The sequence below is a fragment of the Pithys albifrons genome, chromosome 6 (assembly GCF_047495875.1).
Source record: "Pithys albifrons albifrons isolate INPA30051 chromosome 6, PitAlb_v1, whole genome shotgun sequence".
Classification (NCBI taxonomy): Eukaryota; Metazoa; Chordata; class Aves; order Passeriformes; family Thamnophilidae; genus Pithys; species Pithys albifrons.
Window position 1 is genome coordinate 1,828,896 of NC_092463.1, and position 16,247 is coordinate 1,845,142.

The 16,247-nt window shown below is 52.9% G+C and overlaps 1 protein-coding gene across 2 annotated transcripts; it reads right to left on the reverse strand.

Moving 5' to 3' along the window:
- Positions 1 to 217: 217 nt before the first annotated feature.
- On the reverse strand, positions 218 to 16,162 carry DNAAF2 (dynein axonemal assembly factor 2). Of its 2 annotated transcripts, XM_071557163.1 has the most exons (3): positions 13,583 to 16,162; positions 3,192 to 3,338; positions 218 to 1,433 (listed from the first exon to the last, which is right to left on the reverse strand). In XM_071557163.1, exons 1-3 carry the CDS (start codon positions 16,115 to 16,117, stop codon positions 924 to 926), a joined length of 3,192 nt encoding a protein of 1,063 aa, XP_071413264.1. In that variant the 5' UTR covers positions 16,118 to 16,162; the 3' UTR covers positions 218 to 923. The 2 variants fall into 2 exon arrangements, with proteins under 2 accessions (XP_071413264.1, XP_071413265.1); XM_071557164.1 differs by lacking the exon at positions 3,192 to 3,338.
- Positions 16,163 to 16,247: the final 85 nt, after the last annotated feature.

Genomic DNA, 16,247 nt, shown 5'->3' on the forward strand with positions numbered 1-16,247 from the left:
GCCCTGGAGGGCAGGGCAGGGGGTTTTGGCAGCTCCACTGGAGTCAGAAAGTAACACTCACACCACACACCCCACTGCACGCTGGAGTTTCACACAGAAATGTGACAGGAACTCCAGAGCTGTTCTGAAACAAGGCACATTGAACCTCCCTCTAAAGCATCTCCGTGTCTTGGAGAGCTCAAATGAAAAGAGAAGTTGGTGCAGCACCAGTGGGAAAGGGAACTGGAAGTTTATTATTAGATGTGTTCTGTCGGTTATGGCACTTTAGGGAGGGTAACCAGCAACCAGCACGTGGAAACTCGAGGGAAACTCTGAAAGGAAATCTGGATAAAGAGAATCCATCTCCCAAACTGTAAATACCTCACAGCAGACGTGCCCCCAGAGGATGCTGTTACTGTGCAATGGAATTTGCTCAGCTGGGGGATGTCTGGGTGCTGCAAAGCACCACACTAGGATGGAACACAGGGTAGAGACGTTGATTATTTCTAGGAGACTAATTAGAACTTCTCCGGGTAATTAGAAATTTCATTTGATTGCTAAAAATCACTGTGAGTCTAATCCTGCAGTTATCTCAAAATGAAAGGTTTGAAAAATGATGAATACTGCTCAGTTCCCAAGGGAGCCATTAGACCAAGGATACAGACAAATAATCCCTGAAATCCGGCAAAAGAATAAAAATATTACATAAACAATGAAGATACATTTTCCTCCAAGAGCTGAGATTCACTTCAACTGTGTATTCCTTGCAATAAAACTATTTCAGCCCATAGAAAACAGACCTATTCACTTCAAAAATTGTAACAACGTAAGGTTTTGATGCTGAAACAGTGTCAGTGGGAACCTCGGAGCTCCCAAACCACCCACCAGCACGTGGAACTCGCAGGAGACACCAAACAACAGGAGGAAATCCTAAACCCATTAAACTAATCCAGCTCATACAACAAGGAATTGTGAAACACGACCGGGCAGCGCGTGACGTGGTCCCTGAGGATGCGCTCGCTCCCGTCCTGGGGGTTCACCTCTCGCAGGACAGGGGGGGCTGCCCTGCTGTCCAGCCCTGGGGGTGCAGCCCCTTCCTGCCCTTCCGCTGCCCCCTGCCCCCCTGGCACAGCTTCTCCCTGTTTCCCAGAGCCTGGAGCCGCGGCCGTGTCGCCTGCTGAGACAGCACTTCCTAAATGTGGCTCCTTTCTCTCCGATCCGCCAGGAATTGCTGAACTGGTGTCAGGAGGTTCGTGCTCCAAACAATGGTGTGAACCACAAGCTCCTTTCCCCATTGTCTCGGCTGCGGGAGCCGCGTTGGTTCCTGCAGCACGTTCTCCATCGGCTGCAGGACGGTTTGTCTCTGCCTTTGCCTCGGGGCAGTCGCCGCTGCTCTTTCCAGCCAGGTCTCCCCCTGAGCCGCCAAGTGTTCCTTCTCCATCACGTTCCTCGGGCTGTCAAGGAAATAAAGGAATTATTTTCCAGCTGAAACAAACAGTTCACACAAAACTGCTGTCGAGACACTCCAACAGCTGAGCAACTTGCACTAGTGGAATGTCCACGGCAGGGGGCTGGACCAGGATGATCTTTAAGGTCCTTTCCAACCCAAACCATTCCATGATTCTGTGATTCTGTTTCTGGTGCTGGGGCTCTCCTGCTCTTCCCGAGGGTTTCCTGTGCCCCAGGAAAGGCTGCTGGGCAGTGGCCAAGCGGGATCAGGGAGGGCCTGCACCACACCCAGCCTGTTTCCCACATCCCAGGGGCCACAGATCAGCCAAGGGAACTGATCCCTCATTGCAGGAGAGTGTTTGAACCTTGCAATTAGGGAATTAACCGGCCTGTGGAGCTAATCCAGGAATTGCTGTGGTTGCCTCGGGAGAAGAGGAACTAGGAGAAGTGCTGTCTATGTAGCAGTTCCCCAGTTTCACCATTATGGAGTGTTTTAGCCAAAAAACCTGCTGGTGACTCCCAGGTCCCTGTCAGTGGGCAGTCAGGACCAAGCAGGGATCTGCCCAGGAGCAGTTGGATTCATGGACTCAGAGACAGAGCTGCTCCCTCACACCCCCAGCCTGCTCTCACCCCAAACCACTGCTCACTCCAGCAGGAAACAAAAGCACCACCAGGAAATTCTTCTCCAAACTGGATGCTTCTCCCACGTGGACACAGAATCATGGAATACCCTGAGCTGGAAGGGACCCACAGGGATCATCAGCTGCAGTGCCTGGCCCAGCACAGGATTTCTGGTATCTCAGCTGCCTTTTCTTAGGCCCCCAAACACACAGATCTGCCCTCCAACACTTTGAACTTTAGACTTTCATGTACAATCCACACAGGGTGCACAAGTCAAGCCTGCCAAGTAAAGCCACTATCTCTAAGGAACCCCTGGGGCCTCCAGCCTCGTTCCAAAGGTCATGTGCCTTGTCTGGACCTGCCTCCCCACGAGGCTCCTGCACATTAACTCTGTGCAGATCCAGGCTGTGGCCACAACAGTGCCCTCACTGGCCCTGCATTTTATGCTTCCTTTAACAAAAGTTTAATCTGAATTTCTGACACAGTGTCTGCCAAGAAATCCCAGTTAATGGGGGGTGTTTACCCCACATTTTCCTCTTTACAAAACTAGCATTTTGGTTTCTTCATCTGTCCATCTGTTTTGTACTGAGAGGACATTTTAATCCCGTGGCAGATCCCAGGAACAGCCTGCCCTGCATCCTGTGTCTAGACAGGGTGGCTGAGGAAGAACAGTGGCCTGAATGAGGCCTGGAACATCACAAATGTGAATCTGAGACCAGTGTTTAACATTAATGGCCTCATGTTTAATTATCCACACAACAGCAGCTCACCAAGTATTCAAATACTTGGACTAAATAAAGATAAGGAGAGATGATTCTTCCCAGAAAATCCTCTAGGACTTTTCTGCCTGTACAAGGCTGAGAGAGTGAAGGATTCCTGCAAGAAGAAAGTCCTGTCTTTAATGACTGGCTCACAGTTCTTCTTGCAAGTGAAATCCAGGAGGTTTCAAACCCTTGGTCACATTAAATGGCACAAACACAACCTGGGCTTCTGAAAACTGACATTTCTACCTGTAAATAACCCCACTCCTGGTTTTCCCTGCTCCTGTAGAACAGGAACAAAGCTGTTTCAGTGGGATCTGATAGGATCTTGCTGAAGAACATAAATCAGTCAGAGCATGTGCTGCTCCAAGAGATTCTCACCTCCACCCTGATTTGAATTCTGTCCTCAGAAACATCCAGCACTTCAATTAATGGCTGGCTTTCCAGTGCTGATTGGGAGCTAGAGGAAGGGCAGAAAGCAGTGCCTAGAAATCCATCAATGTTCTCTTCACTGACAAACAATCTCTCCTAAAGAAAAGAAAGAGAGAAAGAGCAGGTTGTGTTATTTTCATGCTAAACCTCAGGGCTATTTGGGCTAAAAACTCCCTGCAAAGAAAGGCAGGACAGTTCACAAGTTTCACAGCACAGTCATGGCTTGGTAGAGACATTCTAAGTCAGACACTCAGGGTAACAAGGTGAAATAAGAGCAGTGTTTAGCTCATGTTAATTGAAATTAGAGATCAAATATAACAGAAAAATGCTTTCTCTCTTTGGGTACATGACTAATACATAGATTTAGACTCTCTCTGAGGAATGATTTGCACTGACATCATTCCCCTGCCCTCACCTGGCTTAACCCCAGGAAGGTGTTACACTGTTGTGGCTTTGGTTGTGTGTTTGGGATACCACAAACACCTCCTGGGAGTGCAGGATCTGTGAGCCCTCAGCCCCAGGATCAGATACAGAACACACAGGGCTGGATCCATTTCACACCCAGCCACGGAGGCTGCTCAGATCTCCCTGCAGACAAGGGGGAAAACCAGCTGGAAAAACCAGAGAGGTGTCCAGAGGCAGAGACAGCCTGGGGTGTGTTTCCAGCCTGGGGTGTGTTTCCAGTGCCCTTCATAAACACTAAAACATGTTGCTACAGGTCCAGAGATTTAAATCAGTCACATGTAATTAAAGGGCCTAAAATATATCCTGGAGGGGCTGTTTCATAAGAACTGCAGAGCTTTCCCTGTCCTTGTGTTATTCCTAAACCATCTGTGTAGGCTGAGGGCAAGGACAGTCAGACTCTGACCTAGAGGAGCACTTTATGTTGGGATATTACCTTTCCTGTTTAATTGGAAGTAACAGGGAGAACTTGCAAACCTTCCACTTTAAGCCACACTTTTAAATTTCTCGGTCCAGCTCAACCCTCTTGTCAATCCAATGAAAGTTAAATTCAATTATCACTGACATCTTGCAGACTGAGAAGCAAAAAGACAATTCTGCACATTTTTGGCCCCCTGTGGACTCAGCCTTATGCACAGCCAGATGTCACACTGTGTCTGAGGGACAGAATTTAACTGGCATCTTGGAAAAAACCAAAACAGGACAGGAAAAATAACCCAGGGTCCTCTTTTTTCCACTGTTGAAATTGGAGCTCACAATATGGAAAGTCATAACATAGGTATTGTTGGTTTTCCAAGCCAGAGGATTGAATTAGTTTTCTATCCAGAAAGATCACAATCCAGGCAAAGAGCCAGCACTGGATGCTGGGACTGTTTGGGGGAAGGTGAAAGTCCAGCAGGGCTGCCCTGACAGAAACCCCTCCCATAACACACCCACTCTCTGCATTTCTGTCTGCAAAGCCTCAGTACCTATTCCCTCATGTTACACCTTTCCTGCCTCCCACAGAGGGACCTGCCAGGGCTTCAGGCCTGTGGGAACACTCTGCAGAGTCCAGGAGGGTGTTGGAGGATGGAAACAGGCACACCCCTCCACTAGACCAGGCTGTTCCATTCCCCATCCTGTATTTCCTACAGAAATGGGGCAAACAGTCTGTTTTCCCTGTGAACCTGCACCTGGCAGAGGTGCCTGAGGGAGGGACAGACATTTCTCCTCAACACAATTAGGACTTTGCACTTTGGCAACAAACCCAAGAATTCTTTCTGAGCATTTTCTTCCTGATTGTAAGTGAAAGAATTTGTTTTCTTCCCAGAAAATACTGTCAAAAAAGAAAAACTGAAGGGAGGGAAGGTGTGTTATCAGGAAAAGCTCCTTCCCCCAGAGGGTGGTGGGCACTGCCCAGGCTCCCCAGGGCAGTGGGGGCTGCCAGAGCTCCAGGAGGGTTTGGATGATCCTCTGTCAATGGATCCTGGAGAATACACAGGGAAGAACATCCATGGACATGGAGATGAACTGGGGAACAGTTTATTCTGCTTTTCTCCACGGCTCTTCCAAGCTCCAGACCCACAGTGTGAGTCCTTCCCACCAGCCAAGGTCTCCCAGCACAGTCCCCAGCCAGGGCTGCTGGGCCAGAGGGGAAGCTGCAACTCTGCTGGGAGCTCTGGGGGGTGTCACTGGGTCCAGCTGGAATGGAGAAGGAGGAAAAGGTCCTGCCTGTTCCCTCTGGGCTCTGGGAAACACAGGACACCATCCCAAGCTGCAGCTTCCCGTGGATCCAGCCCTGTGGGCAAGAACAACCTGCAGCTCTTGGCTGAGAACTCCTTGGAGGCACCAACTTCCTTCCCAAGGGCTGGGAGAGGCAGGAGTTGGTTGGAAGTTCCCTCAATGAGTGCCCAGGGCAGTGGGCACGGCCCCGAGGCTGCCACAGCTCCAGGAGGGTTTGGACAATGGGACAGGGACAGGGTGGGATTGTTGGGGTGTCTGTGCAGGGCCAGGGGTTGGACTGGGTGATCCTTGGGGGTCCCTTCCAGCTCAGGATATCCTGTAATTCCTTGATTAATCAGCATTTCACACAAGGCTAAACAGTAACCACTTGTGACATTCCGTTAATTTTGACTGATTGCTCCAAACCAATTTTCCCAAGTCTCATCCCAGCCCAACACTGTATTATTCCTGTAAGTATTTAACATTTTATCACAGTGCTGCCCCGTGGCCCTGCCATAAATCACAGCACCCTGGATGTGTTTGCTGTCAGTGATTATCATTAGCCTGAGACTGTAACTCCGACTTTGCATTCACGGGGAGCACATGCCGAGGCATTTATATCACTGCAGATGTTATCAAAGCACAGACCTTGGAAAAAAATGATTCAGGAATTTATTCTAAAGCCTGCTTTGCCTTCCAAGCCAGAGCAAACAGAGGACAACCATCTGCAGATGATTTCAGTGACCCTGTAAAATAATTCGTCGGTTTAAACCGTTTATTTTCTGGTATTTATGATCCTCTCTTAGCAACTTCCAATTTAATTTGTTTTTCCCTGCACATACTGTCATCTGCTGTTTGCTACACATTCATTTCTCCCTGTGACTAAACTGAGACCAAATTAACATAAATGGTAGCAGGAAGGACTTTGGTTTCTAGAACTCTTCATCACTCAGAGCCATCCTTGTCTCTCCCAGCCCCTCACGGCTGCCCTTGACAATCAGATGGGTTTATTTGGCCTTAATTCAGCCAAATTTGCAGCCAATTTCCATCCAGAGTTACCTCCCACACAGGCTGCTATAGTTTTAAAAGCAGGACAGATTTCAGGCTTAAACTATTTGTGTGGCTCCTGTAATGAGAACCTCAGAGAAGCTCAGAATGGATTGGGTTGGAAAAGACCTCTGAGATCGTCAAGTCCAACCCTTGATCCAACCCCACTGTGATCACCAGCCCAGGGCACTCTGTGCCCTGGGCTGGTGATCACAGTGGGGTTGGATCAAGAAATGGTGGATTCAATAGCCTTGGATCAAGATGGGGTGGATTCTCACTCAGTGCCACATCCACAGAATCACAGAATGATAGAATGGATTGGGTTGGAAGAGACCTCTGAGATTGTCAAGTCCAACCCTTGGTCCAACCCCACTCTGTGCCCTGGGCTGGTGATCACAGTAGGGTTGGATCAAGACATGGTGGATTCTCACTCAGTGCCTCATCCACAGAATCACAAAATCATAGAATGGATTGGGTTGGAAAAGACCTCTGAGATCAGCAAGTCCAACCCTTGATCCAACCCCACCGTGATCACAGTAGGGTTGGATCAAGAAATGGTGGATTCTCACTCAGTGCCACATCCATGGAATCACAGAATCATAGAATGAATTGGGTTGGAAAAGACCTCCCAGATCATCAAGTCCAACAGTTGGGCCAACTCCAGTCCCTTTACCAGATCATGGCACTCAGTGCCACGGCCAAGCTCAGCTGAAAAACCTCCAGGGATGGGGAATCCACCCCCTCTCTGGGCAGCCCATTCCAATCCCTGAGCACTCTCTCTGCAAAGGACTTTTTTCTGCTCTCCAGCTTCAATTTCCCCTGGCAGAGCTTGAGCCCATCGTGCCCCCTTGTCCTATTGCTGAGTGCCTGGGAGAAGAGACCAACCCCCAGCTGGCTATCATGGGATGGTTTGGGTTGGGAGGGATCTTACAAACCATCTCATTCCCTCCATGGGCAAGGATGATCCAAGCTGGCCCTGAACACTTCCAGGGATGGGACAGACATGCCCACTCTGGGAACAGCCAGCACAGCTCACCCAGGATGGAAAGGGACCTGGATCTGGGATGTCCTGCCCCTCTGGGTTTGTGGGGTCACAGCACAAACCAGCTCAGCATGAGATTCTGAAGCATCATGGGGTGAAAACCTTTCCAAGGAGCTCATGGCTGTGAAGATTAAACAGCTCTAAAGGAGCTTTGATGAGCTTAATCAGTAGGTTAATAATGTTTCCTGACATAACTGTTTTGTGTAGACACGTTATTCCCACAATGCAGCTACCAATTAAAGGCTATTCAGAAATTAGTTTGTTTTATGGCAGAAGCAAACTAATTATGGTTCTGAATGCAGCTTGGGAGAGAGATTACTTTGAAAAATATGAAATAATAAGTTTGTTCTCTTCTCCTCCTTCCCTGTCCTTCTCTGACCTCCCAAAAAACTTGCCAAGAGTCTTGAAATGCTGAGCACAGAATTAACTGAACCAAAAATAAACTGTTGTAGGATTACACTCAACACTCCCAGTTTTCAGCAGCACCTTCTTAGAAGTGACCCCTGACTATTGTATTAAGTCTTTATAGTAGCTTGGAAATGGAAAATTACAACCCTGACTCCCACAGAAAGCACATAACAACTCCAAAGAGCTTGGAAATGAGGGCAAAGAGCTTTCCAGTATGGATTTCTCCCGGAAAGGTGGCAAAGGCTGAAAACATCCCCATCCTACACTTCCCACATGGCTCTCTGGGTTTCATGCTTGGCTGACTCTCAGACCAAGAGAAATATTTATCCACAAGAGCCCTAATTCTGAGTTCTCAGAGCACAAGGACAGCTCCAGCACGGCCCAGGCTGTGCCCACGGGAGCACATCCAGCCCTTTTCCACATGTTCCCAGTGCTGGGAGCAACACAGCCCTGGCACCTGCACCTCACACAGGGAACTTTGATTTTGATGGGATGTTGGGAAGAAATTCCTCCTGGGACACTCCCAGGGCTGGGGCAGCCACAGCTTCTCTGGGCACCTGTGCCAGGGCCTGCCCACCCTCCCAGCCAACAATCCCTTCCCAATATCCCACCTGTCCCTGCCCTTTGGCACTGGGAAGCCATTCCCTGTGTCCTGTCCCTCCATCCCTTGTCCCCAGTCCCTCTCCAGCTCTCCTGGAGCCCCTTTAGGAAGGGGCTTTCAGGTCTCCCTGGAGCTTCTCCTCTCCAGGTGATCCCCCAGCTGTCCCAGCCTGGCTCCAGAGCAGAGGGATCCAGCCCTGGGATCAACTGAGTGGCCTCTTCTGGACTCACTCCAACAGGTCCACACATTCTTTTACCAGCACCAAGAGCTTCCAAAGCGTCTCCTTCCCAAGGCACTGCTGGCTGTGCCAAGCAGAAAAATCCCACCCATGTGAAACACCCTCCATGGAGGGGCACAGAGATGTCACACAAAGCTTCCATGTTCACTGCAATTCCCATCTGGATACCTGACAAGCAGCAGAACTCCTGCTTAGCTCCAGCCATGAACTCCTCAGGAATGTTCAGTATAATATTTTTCAGACTGTAAATGTTAAAAAAACATAATGCATAGGAAAGCAGAGGAAATATTTCCTGTGTTTTCCTCTGCTCTCCTGCTGTTCCCTGGAGCCCCAGGGGGGTTTATGTGAGTTAAATCTTCATTTTCTCCATAACAGGAGATGGGGGTTTATGAGGAGAGGATGGACTGGCTGTGACTCCCTTCCCAGTGAGGGGTTCCCAGTGGGAAGCACTGACCAGGGAGTGAGCACACATCCTCTGAACTAACTCACCCCAGGCTGCTGAGAGGGGCAGGAAGGGTGTGGATCAGCAGGAAAGGGAATTCCTACATGGCCCAAGCTCCTTCTAATCCCGTGAAAATGAGCACACACAGCCCCAGAACCACCACACGTGCTTCACATGCTGTGATAACGGAGCCTCCAGGTCTCAGCAGCTCAAACACCCCCCTGAGAACTGCTTTCTATTTCTGTCAGGAATTGAGCATTTCACCCCAGGAGGCCAAAATTCCAACACAACATTTCCAAAGGCACCACTTCCATAATTGCCCAACTCCTGCTCTACATTAACCCAGGACACTCTGGGACATGTTGTTCTCTCAAACCTTGCCTGGCAGGCTTACAAATTTTATTAATGGTTATTTAACTCTCAGCCACTCTTTCTTCATCATTCACCCTCCAGGCTCTGTTGTCTTGAAATGAGGGAGAACTCTCTGATGGAGAAGTTTCCCAAGCCTGAGTTTAAGGATTTAAGGGAAAGATGTAGAAGTTCCCAGTGGATGAACTGCAACAGAGTAATGGAGAGAGCACAGTCTTGAGGCAAAGAGCAGACAGTGATTTTGGCAGTGGGGAAGCCCTGCAGCTTCCTCAGGCATTCCCTGGAAAAACACGGCCTGGAGCAAGCCCTGCAGCTTTCTCAGGTCATTCCCTGGAAAAACAGAGCCTGGAGCAAGCCCTGCAGAAGGCTCAGGTCATTCCCTGGAAAAACAGAGCCTGGAGCAAGCCCTGCAGCTTCCTCAGGCATTCCCTGGAAAAACAGGGCCTGGAGCAAGCCCTGCAGCTTCCTCAGGCACTCCCTGGAAAAACAGCCTGGAGCAAGCCCTGCAGCTTCCTCAGGCATTCCCTGGAAAAACAGAGCCTGGAGCAAGCCCTGCAGCTTCCTCAGGCATTCCCTGGAAAAACAGCCTGGAGCAAGCCCTGCAGCTTCCTCAGGTCATTCCCTGGAAAAACAGCCTGGAGCAAGCCCTGCAGCTTCCTCAGGCATTCCCTGGAAACACAGAGCCTGGAGCAAGCCCTGCAGCTTCCTCAGGTCATTCCCTGGAAAAACAGAGCCTGGAGCAAGCCCTGCAGCTTCCTCAGGCATTCCCTGGAAACACAGAGCCTGGAGCAATCCCTGCAGCTTCCTCAGGTCATTCCCTGGAAAAACAGAGCCTGGAGCAAGCCCTGCAGCTTCCTCAGGCATTCCCTGGAAAAACAGAGCCTGGAGCAAGCCCTGCAGCTTCCTCAGGCATTCCCTGGAAAAACAGAGCCTGGAGCAAGCCCTGCAGCTTCCTCAGGCATTCCCTGGAAAAACAGAGCCTGGAGCAAGCCCTGCAGCTTCCTCAGGCATTCCCTGGAAAAACAGAGCCTGGAGCAAGCCCTGCAGAAGGCTCAGTGCTGTGTAGTCTCTGGTGCAGTGATTGAGCACCAGGGCAGTGAGAAAAGGTCACTTTTAAACCCCTGAAATATGTGACTCTTAGTCCACAACACCAAAAGTTATGGAATCTTTATTTTTATAGGATTTCTGGTCACCATAACTAGTCACAGACTCCAAGACCTCCAAGATCATCCTGTTCAACCACTGTGTGGACATCATGGTTTAGCCAAGGAGTGAAACTACTCACAATTAAAGTCCAGGAGGACTGTGGCACTGTAAGGAGTTGCTGAAAAGAAGCAAGGGTGGGAATTCCAGCTGCTCAGCACCCCTGGAAACTGAGCTCCAAACAGACCATCTTCCAGCCCAGGCATTTCAGCCACAGCTGGTTACAAGAGCAAAAGCAGCCCCTGAAACTCTGGTTCAAGCATTGTCTCCAAAGCTCAGCTCATTCTTCTACCAGTGTCTGATCAGACCAATTTCCCAGAAGAAACTGGTAGTTAATGGGACAGAACTGGGCAGGCAGAGCCTCACAGGGTGCTGGAACAACCACCATGGCACGAGTTACCAGTGAGGAGGAAATTCTGAGCTAACCCAGTGAGGAATGTGATCCATGAAACAACACGGCAACCCTTGGGCTCCAGCAGGAAACAACGTCCCAAACAATTCCAGAGTAGGAATTCCAAATCTGTTCAAAGCACTGGACAGGCTGGACAGGGCTTGGAGCAGCCTGGGCTGGTGGGAGGTGTCCCTGCCCATGGCAGGGGGTGGGATGAGATGGGCTTTAAGGTCCATCCAACCCAAACTGCTCTGGAATTCTCTGATTCCATCACTCACTTTTGCAGTGCACCATCCTCTGGCAACGCTGCTGTGGGAGAAGGGATGACAAACAAGCACAATGGGAAGTGCAGGATAAAATTCCTACTCTCCCTGCACACCAGAAGCTCCTTGAGAGGATCAAACAGGGCACTGCTTTGTGCACTTTGCAATGACTGATGCAACTCATTACAGGTCTCAGTGCCACAACCACAGCTCTGATTTACAGAACGAGAGTCAAGGCAGCAAAACACCCAAGATGACATCAGACAAACTGCAGAAATCAGCACAAGTAGAAGAAAAGTGACCAGGAGCAAATAGTTAATGGCCAGAAGACAGCATGTAATAGTGGCTCTAATTAAATATTAATTTTTCTTCCCTCACTCTGAGCGAGTGCAGCTCTCAGTGCTGGCACAGGCACTTCGGGGAAATATCAGTTAAAAAAAGCAAACAGAACAAATGACTTCAGTTTATTCTGCCTGCCTCAGTCTGCAGGCCCAGTGTCCAAGAGGATTGCACGCCAGGAGAATCTCTTGGAGATGCTGCATGAATGAATGGCTGGGAAGCCTGTGACTAATGCCCAGTCTCTTCCTCCTACTCCACCCAAAGCATTTGGCAATATATACTAAAATCAGCACATTCAAGCTGGTTTTTTTAACTCACAAACCCAAAATCTCACGACTGGGTGGCCTTCCAGCAACTTCCACTCACAAGATGTTCCCCCAGTCATAGTAACAACTTCCAACCATTAGTCCAGCCATCAACCAGCACCCCCTCCATGTTCCTCACTAAGCCTCAAGTGCCACATTCTCGTGTTTTTTCAGCCCTTCCAGGGGTGGTGACTCCACCACTGCCCTGAGCAGGCTCTGCACCTGCACAGAAAAAGAAAATAGTTTGCACAGTGGCTTCCTTGGTGTGGCAGCAGCACCCAGGGCCTGATCACAGCAAGGAGCAGCAGTGCTGAGTGTGCTGTGGCCCCACTTGCACAGGCTTGCCAGGCTCCTGCTCGGAGAAAAGCAGAGGAAATGCTCTGCAAACAGCTCAGCGTGGGCGGTTCTCCATAAATTCATCATCTTTGATACTTCCCCGAAATGATCAGCTCCTCCTTCACTGGAATTGCTACAATACATTGTTGTAAAAGGTGTGCAGTGGCTAAATGGGAAATTCAATGGGATGTTTCAGCTGCACAAACACTAATTGGATAAATATCTTTCAAAATCATGCACAAGTAATTTCCAGTTGCAGGGATGGAGCAATTAAGCTGCTCCAAGCCAAGTCTATCCCAGTGGATACACTTGAAGCCTGCCAGCTTTCCTGGACTTGCACTCCAAACTGCAAAGGATTTTATTGCTCTAAAATCGAGCCAAACTCCAAATCCCATGGCTGGAAGGTTACACAAGAGCTGTGCAGCCTTAATCCCTGCCCATGAGAAGCTGTTTGAAACTCTGAGCTGACAGAACAATAGGGATTTCAAAAAAACTCCTGTGAGTGCTTCTGGACAGCGAGAGTGCCACAAGGTGGGCACCCCTCTGGGGACACTGGCAGCTCCCAGCTGGCACTGCCACCTGGATGCAGCCACCCCACCTCCTCCCACCACTGCCCAACAACCCATAAAATAATAAAACACTAAACTAGATCATATCCTAACACGGAAGTAGAGAAGGTGAAGATTTATCCCAGAAAAATGGGCAGTTCACAGCTGCTTTTGGTGTTCTGTTCTGGTTGAAATAATGAGTTTTCCCATGGCTGTAAATGGGAATTCTGTCCCAAAATACAGGCACAGGGACACTCCACCCACACTTCATGACAGTGTATGCACATGTGGGGTACCATAAACACCTCCTTTCTTTGCATGAACGGGCTGCACAAGCAATTTACTTGGTTTTTAACAGTGGACACTAAGGACATAAAGGCCAGAGCAGGCTCCGTTTTCACTCATCACCAGAATGTCTCTTAGAAAAAGCTGGTGTGGGAGGCAGAAGTCATTCCACATGCAAGGATGAAAGTGTCAGCTGCACGGTGTGACCTTGGACAAGACTCCCACAAATCAGGTCACTCCACTCAGTGCGGGAGCAGCTCTCGAAGGAACCAACTTCTGCCTCCACCAACTTTGAACTCAACCTCACCAAAGTCAGCCCTCACTCACCAAACCGCAGCCACACCACTTGGAAGGCATTACCTGCAGGGCAGAGGGGTCGAGGCCGAAGCTGAAGCTGTGCCAGGGCCCGGTGCTGCCGGGGGCCTTGGCCAGCACCACCACGGCGTTGTGGGCAGAGACGCTGACGCTGCTCTCGGGGCGCTCCAGGCGGTGGTCGGGAGGGAACTGCAGGAACAGGGCGAAGGCCGTGCCGTCGGTGCGGAAGCCGAGGCTGTAGTGGTGGGTGCCCACGTGCCCACAGAGGCTCTGCGGGTCGATGCCAGGCACTGCCACGAGCAGAGTGACGGACACCTCGTCCTGCCGGGCCCGGAACGGAGGGCACGTGGTGCCCATCGATGGCACGGCCAGCTTGGCACAGGGGGCAGCGGCGCTGGAGGGGGGTCCTGAGGGGCTGGGGGCGTCAGTGGGTGGGTCAGAGGGTGGATCAGAGGGGGGTTCAGAGGGTGGTTCAGAGAGGGGTTTAGTGCAGGATTCAGTGGGTGGTTTGGTGAGGGGCTTGGCAGGAGGTCCAGCAGGAGGTTCAGGAGGTTCAGCAAGTGGTTCAGCAGGAGGTTCAGGGGGTTCAGTGAGTGGATCAGTGGGAGGTTCAGGGGGTTCAGTGAGTGGATCAGTGGGAGGTTCAGCACGAGGATCAGCAGGAGGTTCAGGGTGTTCAGCGAGTAGATTAGTGGGAGATCCAGCAGGAGGGTCAGGGAGTTCAATGAGATCAGTGGGGGGTTCAGCAGGAGGTTCTGTGGGAGGTTCAGAAGGAGGTTCAGAGGGTTCAGAAGGAGGTTCAGAGGGTTCAGCAGGAGATTCAGCGAGTAGATCAGTAGGAGGTTCAGGAGATTCAGGGGGTTCAGTGGGTGGTTTGAGCGGTTCAGTGGGTGGTTCAGTGGGAGGTTCAACAGGTGGTTCAGGGGGTTCAACAGGTGGTTCAGCGTGGGGTTCTGCAGGTAGATCACAAAGTGGTTCAGCAGGACGATGGGCGAGGGACTCAGCACGGGGTTCAGTGGGAGATTCAGAGCGGGGCTCAGCGGGAGATTGAGAGCGGGGCTCGGCGGGGGGCTCGGTGGGCAGATCACCGGGTGTATCACCGAGGGGATCACCGGGGGAATCACCGGAAGGATCACCGGGTGTATCACCAGGGGAATCACGGGGCGGATCACCGGGTGTATCACCAGGGGGATCACCGGATGGATCACCGGGTGTATCCCCGGGCTCCCCGCCGCCCCACGTTCTCCGGGCCGCGCCGCCGGGGCCCCGCGGAGGAGCGTCCCCGCCGCCCGGCCCAGCCACCCGCGGCCCGCCCGGCCCCTGCGCTGCGGGCTCGGCCCGTTCGCGGCGCTGGCCGGCGGGGCCCGGCGGCAGCACGGGCAGCGTGACCTGCAGGCGCCGCTGGGCCCGGCAGAACTCGGCGCGGCCGCCGCTCTCGTCCACGGGGTAGGGCAGGCGCAGGCGCAGGCGGTAGGCGGGACAGGCCGAGTCCAGGCGCAGCTCCCGCCCGCGGATCTCCAGCTCCGCCTGCGCCGCCGAGCGTAGCAGCGGCAGCTCCACCGTCACCACCAGCTCCCGCGGCACCGGGCTGGGCGCCGAGTCGCGGCTGTGCCGGTAGTCCTGCAGGTCCACGAAGGAGCGGTGGCGGATGCTCCAGCGCGGCGTGGTGGGCCCGGCGGGCGGGGAGGCCGCGGCGGGGCGGGCGGGGGGCGGCGGGGCGGGCGGGCTGGGGAAGGGGGGCAAGGGGAAGGGCGGCAGCGGCGAGTCCCCGCCGTGGGGCGGCCCCGGGGCGCCGCCGGGCAGCGGCGATCGGATGACGGGCGCCTGCGGGACGCCCTTGTAGCGGGTGTCGCGCAGCACGGCGGCGTTGGCGCGGTCCAGCCGCACCCCGCAGTGCCGCTCCACGGCGTCCAGCGCCGTGCGGCAGAGCAGGCGGCGGAACGCGGCGCTGCGGTCGGCCAGGCGGAGCGCGGCCGGGTGGAACACCACGTCGTAGAGCAGGCGGCGGCGGCCGGCGCGGAGCAGCTCCTCGCGGCCCGGCGCCAGGCTGTAGGGCAGGGCCCAGCGCTGCCCGCCGCGCTCCGGCCGCGCCCGCGGCTCCCCCAGCGCCGCGTTGCTGCACACGTTGATGTAGCAGCGCCGGGAGCCATCCTGGCTGGTGCGCAGCACGAAGCCCGGAGTGGGGTGTACGAAGCGAACCTCCACGCCGCGCTCCCGCTCCAGCGCCGCCACCTCCTCCTCGTACAGCCGGCGCTGCTCCGGGTCGGTCAGCTCGGCCGCGTACTCGGCGAACAGCGCGCGGAACTGCTCGTCGCGGAAGGCGCGGCGCAGACGCTCCGTTTCCTCGGCGCTGAGGTCCAGGTCGTGCAGCCGCCCCGCGCCCGCCATGGCCCCGGCACGGCCCGGTGGGGCTGCTGGAGGAGGCGCCGAGCAAGATGGCGGGCGTTGCTGTGGGGACGGTAAACAACATGGCGGGCGTTGCCATGGGGGATTGTAAACATGGCGGGCGTTGCTATGGAGACGTGGGCAAGATGGCGGCGTTGCCATGGAGGTGGTTGCTATGGAAGCTGCAAACAACATGGTGGGCTGCCCTCATGGCGAGGCCTTTTCCCTCCCAGCCCTCCATTCCGGCCTCGCTGAGCCTTTCCCCCCTCTCAGTGGCTCCCTGGTGGCTCTCGGCCCTCAGTCCTGCCTTTACCAGGGGTGGTTT